This window comes from Seriola dumerili, unplaced genomic scaffold (assembly GCF_002260705.1).
Source record: "Seriola dumerili isolate Sdu_G_001 unplaced genomic scaffold, Sdu_1.0 BDQW01000052.1, whole genome shotgun sequence".
NCBI classification, from domain to species: Eukaryota; Metazoa; Chordata; class Actinopteri; order Carangiformes; family Carangidae; genus Seriola; species Seriola dumerili.
In genome coordinates, this window is record NW_019174307.1 from 23,143,979 (window position 1) to 23,151,271 (window position 7,293).

The window sequence follows — 7,293 nt, forward strand, 5'->3', positions numbered from 1 at the left end:
AAAAGAATTCAAAGTTTATATTTAGGCCAAAAGGAAGAACGTGTTGAATGAGGTGAAGGCGGTACCGTCCTGATCACATACACATGCATCGCGCCTTCAGCTGGCTCATGTAAATTTCCAGCTTTAGGAGACGTTTTTTTCACAGTCATTATAAAAACTAAATTGAATGATTAACTGAAAAAAAAAGAAAAATCAACATGAATGTGTTACCTCTGTGTCACATTCACAAATTCACTGTTGGAGTCTGTGAAATTTGTAAATATCTCAACTCGTTTCTTATTTTGGCCGAATGACAACTTTTTCATGTCATAAGCAGAATTTAATTTGCAGCTGTGTATGGGCGCCAGGTGCGTTGGGTGATGCTTTGTAGATTAAAATGCCTTTATTTTTTCTGTGTTCATAATTTATATTGTGTAGTGTATTAAAACACATATCTGTAGTGTTGTATTTCAGCACTGCAGCCCAGGGAAAACTGTCTATTTGGATAGAAGACGTGCAGCAGCACTAAATAAATCAATGTGTAAAATAAACGCATAGAAAAAAAACCATTTAATTGGCAGTTGGATTGTTACTAATCCTTCTCTATACTCTGTGATGTCTTTCTTTTTCTTTTACTTCACTAGGCCTACATTTATCTGACAGTTTTAGCCTTCAAATTAATAAATGAATAAATATTAAAACTTAACTTAAGTTCTTTAAGCACAAGATTTTGCACAGAAATCTTTACTGAACAAACAGCTGCTTAAATAATGACAAGATGATGGCTACTATGATTCAGTATGTATGGGTACTCTCACTGGCAATGAACTTGGTATTCCCTGAATCAGTTTTATTTTGGTCCCAGATGACAAGTGGTTTACAACAGTAAAACACTGATCTTTATGCCTATTCAAATCCCAAATTCAACTGCTTTAAATAAGCCAAGTTTTATTTCTCATTCCAGAGTGTTATTACAGACAGTATGTGCTGCTGGCCAGGAAAACATGAAAGAAGAATATATATATTTATCACAGGCTGATCTCTTGGAATGTAATTTCTCTTTTCACCTGGATCTATTTTGTTTAAAGAGAATGTGATGGCAAACTAATCATGTGTGCAGATAAAGTCTACATACTCCAGAAGTGCTTTACTTCTAAATAATAGTCTTAGTTTTATGACTGGTTATTATGCAGGAACTATTTTGCACATCTTAAAAAAAACTAAAAACCACTCCTCTGATCTTGGGCAGGTTCAGGCCGTAAACCAGAGGGTTATTAATGGGGGGAATGATCAAAAACTTCAGAGATAAATCAACAATGACAAATGGATTAACTTCATTAGCTTTAAAACGACTCAATGAAAGCTCGCAAAAAACTGATATACAGTAGTTCACAAATGTCAGGATGTGAGGCAGGTAGGTCTGTAACGCCTTTCCTCTGAATTCAGACGAGCTTCTGCTGCAGACGAACAGAATGTGCAGGTAGCTGTACAGGACGAAGAGCAGGGGGAGGAAGATGGTTGTTACAGTAACTATGCGACCTATGTTGTTTGCGGTTATGTCCACACAGGAGAGCTGCACCACAGACCAGTTAGAGCAGAAAATTCTGTGCAGTTTATTACTGTTAAGCTGCTTCACTGAGAGCAGCCACGTTCACAAACAGGCCCAAAGGTTTTAAAAGTGTTATTACCCTGGTTGTATTTGTGGCATTTGGGATAGCAGGTACTGTCGGGTTTCTTTCCATACACAATGTGGGCAACACAGGATCCACAACGAGTTGTTTACAACAAACGACCTCTGGCGTTTAGCCATTTCCAATTTCAGTGTTATCTCTAAGCATAATTTAATAATTTCCAGATAAAACATTATGTCATATGCAAACTAACCCGGACCCTAACCCAACAAATCTGCAATCATTTTTAACTCTTATCATTAAAGGAACTTTTTGTAAGTTTTCCTATCAGTACATAGCCAGTGTTAACGTTACAAGGTGTTTACTTACCATCTTTTACTCACAGAGCTGTCTCTGGATTTGGAAAGCAACGCCAATGTTAACTCTTGTTTTGCTTCTATTTCTATAATGTATTTTCTTCTACTGAAGTTAGCATGCTAACCAGCTAGCCCCGGCCCAGTTGGCCCATCTCGTCACTCTCTGATAGTGACTCCCTGTAGCATCCAGTCTGTCCTGAAGAAGTTCTGCTCAGAGGGTGTATTATAGCCAATATACAGTATGTATCAGTGAACTGACTGTCAAAGCTCTAATATAATCAGAGATCAAATAAAATCAGAGGTAATTATCTTCTCTTGGCAGCAGAGGAAGCATTTAAACAATAAAAACTGTAAAAAATAAAGAAAACATTGACAATGCTTCCAGGTACATGACAGGGTGCCATAGTAAAGAGTTCAGGTTAGTGTTATTACTGCATGACTATCCTCTGTGTGTGTTAACAATACAGCAGCAGTCTATGTAGATATCTATTGAAAACATCTACAGTCCAGGCAGTTCTCCCTGTTGTGTGGTCTAAAATAGTTGCAAAAATACATTCATCACCCAACAAAATATCAGGTTTCTAGGTTTAACTTATGAATAAAGAAAGCTCGTCACCTTATTAAATGAGAGCTTCAGCTACAGATGAAGCCCTCACCCTGCACTGATCCAGACTGAAGCAGGCTCTGGAAACTTTATCTTCTGCTGCTGCTAGGATGCAAGCAGCCGACAGGGTCCAGTGAGAGGTAAAGCCACACAAACCTGACTTCATTTGTGTTCCCTTATTTACATTAAACACCTCAATATCACTCCTCCTTGAACCGTCACCTTACCGTGGTGGAGGAGTTTGAGAGCCCTAATGACCCTAGAAGCTATGTTGTCGGGGGCATTTTGCCCCTGGTAGGGTCTCCCAAGGCAGATTGGTCCTAGGTGAAGGGCCAGACGAAGAACGGTTCAGAAGATCCTAATGATGAGCGATATCAAGAACCCGAGAACCCGGCCCGGAGGGACACCGCGGCCCCGCCCTGGAGCCAGGCCTGGGGTTGGGCCCCGTGGGCGAGCACCTGGTGGCCCGGCCGGGCCCCATGGGCTAAGGCCTAACTAACTTTACCCTCGCTAGGGTGCTGGAGGGAGCATGGGAGTTTGCCAATCCAGTCCACATGTGTTTTGTGGATTTGGAGAAGGCTTACGACCGTGTTCCCAGGGGCTCCCTGTGGGGGGCACTCTGGGAGTATGGGGTGGATGGCCCCTTGTTAGTGGCCATTAAGTCCCTGTACCAAAGGAGTGTGAGTCTGGTTCGCGTAGCCGGCAGTAAGTCGGACCTGTTCCCGGTGAGGGTTGGACTCCGCCAGGGCTGCCCTTTGTCACCGGTTCTGTTCATAACTTTTATGGACAGAATTTCTAGGCGCAGCCGGGTGGTGGACGGGTTTGGGTTCGGTGGCGGGAGGATCTCGTCTCTGCTTTTTGCGGATGATGTGGTCCCCCTAGCTTCATCAAGCGCCGACCTTCAGCTCTCGCTTGGGCGGTTCGCGGCCGAGTGTGAAGCGGCTGGGATGAAGATCAGCACCTCCAAGTCTGAGGCCATGGTTCTCAGCCGGAAACGGGTGGATTGCCCGCTTCAGGTCGGGGGGGAGGCTCTGCCTCAGGTGGAGGAGTTTAAGTATCTCGGGATCTTGTTCACGAGTGAGGGTAGAATGGAGCAGGAGATCGACAGGCGGATTGGGGCGGCGTCAGCAGTGATGCGGGCGCTGAATCGGTCCGTTGTGGGGAAGAGGGAGCGAAGGCGGAAGGCGAAGCTCTCAATTTTCCGGTTGATCTACGTTCCAATCCTCACCTATGGTCATGAGCTTTGGGTAATGACGGAAATACAAGCAATGATCGCGAATACAAGCGGCCGAAATGAGTTTCCTCTGCAGGGTGGCCAGGCTCAGCCTTAGAGATAGGGTGAGGAGCTCGGTCATCCGGGAGGGACTCGGAATAGAGCCGCTGCTCCTCCATGTCGAGAGGAGCCAGTTGAGGTGGTTCGGGCATCTGGTGAGGATGCCTCCTGGACGCCTCCCCGGGGAGGTGTTTTGGGCATGTCCCACCGGGAGGAGGCCTCGGGGACAACCAAGGACACACTGGAGGGATTATATCTCTCGGCTGGCCTTGGAACGCCTCGGGATTCTCCCGGAGGAACTGGTGGAAGTGGCTGGGGAGAGGGCTGTCTGGACCTCTTTGCTGAGGCTGCTGCCCCTGCGACCCGGATCCGGATAAGCGGGAGATGACGAGACGAGACGAGACCTCAATATCAGACTTCAATCAATCAGAAATAAGACAATAATAACAGGAGCTGAAGAAATGCCATCATGAATCTCATAAATTTGCACTGAGGAAGCTGCTGCTGAAGCTGAAGACTGGAAAGCAAAGACCCTACCATCTGCTTCCTCAGCAGAAATCCAGTTCCATTGGACCAGACTACCTTTTTCCAGTATTCAACTGTCCAGTTTTGGTGAGCCTCTGTCCACTGCACCCTCAGACTTCTGTTCTCTCTGTTCTAATCGTAAGAAAATGTGGGGTTCTTTGCATTTTAGTATCCCCAAAAATGGAGTTTGACGGTTTTCATTTATTTTGTAATACTGACCATATTTTTGTCGTCCCCCTGATCCAGTCATTACAAATCTTGAGTTCTAAGTTGAGTAGCAGAGGTGGCCACAACAATATGCAGATTACCCTTTGATGAGTGTGGGTACGTCACAACATATGCCCACACACTTTCACCAAAAACACAGGTTTCCGACTGTAACTCCACCCCATCGGAGTTCCTTTGCTCAAGAACAATCAACCTGTGCCGATCAAGGACCTGTGGGAACCCTGACTGATGGTAAACCTTGCAGAGTCAGCTTTGTGTGGGTGAGTGAAGCCAGGTGTGCAAGAATTGGACTTGGAAAATCTTGCAGAGAAAATGGGAATATTATAATATTATATTTGATCCATTGGAAACTGATGTAGCATTTTGAATTTTTTTACGGAAGAAAACCTCTATAGGTCTGAATACACCTTTCGTGCTGATATGTGACTCAGTGTTGTTTATAGTCATGTTGTTTGTTCTGTAGTTGCTTTGAACTGTAAATCATTTCAATCAGCAGAAAGCTGCATATTTTGACAGTGCAGACAAATTCAACTGAATGCACTCAGCTCAGTCCAGACTGTTTTCTGTATATAGTTCTCCTTGTGTTTTAAATTCTTTGTTCATCATAGTCCTATTCTGTGTATGAAGTTAACTTTTCCCGTATGTATGAATGTACTTAAAAATGATGAATTTAACACAAGCCATCTTAAGCTGATCTCGCAGCCAAAAGACCAACTCCACAGTTGTCCAGGAACACGATGTGTTGATTTTGTGTGTACAGCTCATCTTGTGTCCTAAATTCTGTGTTCGTCACAAAGCTTTTTGAATAGCATGGTATGTTTCCTTTTACTTAGATTATCAGAGAACAATTCTCCACGGTAAGTATGATTTCTCTTCTTTTTCTTTACTTTAAAAATAGGTTTTTGTTTTGTAGTTATTTTGTAAGTACACACCTGTCTGTAGTTCACCTTATGTTTTAAATGATTTGTTCCTACTTAAGGCTTTGTAAATAGTTCCATTTCATGTATTCTTTATCTGTTAAGTTTTCTAACGTATTCACCCACATGACCAAAGTTATGTATTACATGTATGTAGTTATAAATGACAAATCTAGCACTGCTGGCTGCATCGTCAGACCCAGCCTCTGGTTTGCATGGCCAGCTGTCTGCTTCCTCTGTATGTGTGCTGCACATAAATTCTTTGTTTATTATATTTTTTATTTTGTTTCAGATGGCATGAACTTACAATCACAACCTTTTCAATAAGGACAATAATGTTAACAGGTCATTGTAAGTAAGAAGCCCCTTTCAGTGAATTCAATGTATTTCTAAATAAGGAAATAAAACACAACAGAAAAAAGAATGATCTGTGCACACTCCTGTGTTTAAGGCTGTTCACACACAAGATGAACCCAGAGCATTTAAAAACATTTCTTCAATTCATTGCCATTGTAAGCTTAATCAATGAGCCCAGAACTATTCATAGTCATATACAGTATTTATATGAATATTAGGTATATTTGCATATATACTTGAGCGGGATTAAAATAGCATTTTGTGTGAAAATAATTGTAATTCATGTCAGAAAATACCATCATAATTTAGATTTAGTTGTTAATGTATGAAAATGAAAAGGAAACCTGAACACTAACAACATATAAAAAAATCAAAAAGGTTCACAATATTCTTTACTGTGCATTAGTCATAGAAAGAATAAATCAAAATACATTTAAAATATCCCATTATTACATCACAGAAGAGATGTCTGTACATTTGCTTTAGTTTTAATACATCAGATGATTTTGGCTGGAAAGAACAACCTCTTGAGCTGTTTAGAGATTTCTTTCATTTTTAGTCCATACATTATTGGATTAAAGAGAGGGTGATAGATTACAATTTGTAACGTCATTATTAAATGTACAGTTTTTGGAAAATCTGATTCCAACCGAACTGTAATAACATCATATGCACACAAACAGGAGAAGTTGATTAAAACCAACAGGTGAGGTAAACAGGTCTGTGCAGCTTTTTTCCTGACTTCTCTACTGCTTCTGTAGGAGATTATAAGTATCCTGGTGTATGTGAAAATTATGAAAAGCACAGGGAGAAGTGCAATATTTAGTAAAATTACCATATCATATATAATTTGTTCACTTGAGACAACACATTGAAGTTCATAAACTGTGTTGTTACAAAAAACTCCTTTCAAAGTAAAGCTGCAGAGTTTTTTATTAGCAATCAATCCAGTTGGCAGTGCAACCTGAGAGGCAGGCAGGAGCCAAGCTAAAATCAAGAATATACTCACAGTGGTTTTTCTCATGATAGTTGGATATTGCAGAGGTTTACATATAGACACATACCTGTCATAGGCCATGGTTGCCAAGAGTAAGAACTCTGAACCACCTAACGAATAAAACATGAAATACTGAAAGAGACAAGCTGAATAAGATATGATCTGTTTTTCAGATAAAAAGTCAATCAGAAGCTTTGGGTAGATAACAGTGCTCAAAAGAACAGAGTTCAGTAACACAGCTGCAATGAAAATGTACATAGGCTCATGGAGGTTTTGGTGAATCCAGATCAGGTATACGATTGTAGAATTACTGCAGATTATTAGAATATATACCATAAATATAATTATAAAATAAATATATCTGTATTTGTCAACATCCACATGCCCACCAAGAGTTACAAAGGTCACATTAAATTCATCATCCAT

General features: G+C 41.2%; 1 protein-coding gene across 1 annotated transcript; it reads right to left on the reverse strand.

Moving 5' to 3' along the window:
- Window positions 1-6,366: 6,366 nt before the first annotated feature.
- Window positions 6,367-7,293, reverse strand: LOC111218068 (olfactory receptor 6N2-like). Its single transcript, XM_022740160.1, has one exon. It carries the CDS (start codon window positions 7,291-7,293, stop codon window positions 6,367-6,369), a length of 927 nt encoding a protein of 308 aa, XP_022595881.1.

Coding starts and splice junctions, on each gene's coding strand:
- LOC111218068 (XM_022740160.1), bottom strand. CDS start 7,293: ATGGATGATGAATTTAATGTGACCTTTGTAACTCTTGGTGGGCATGTG.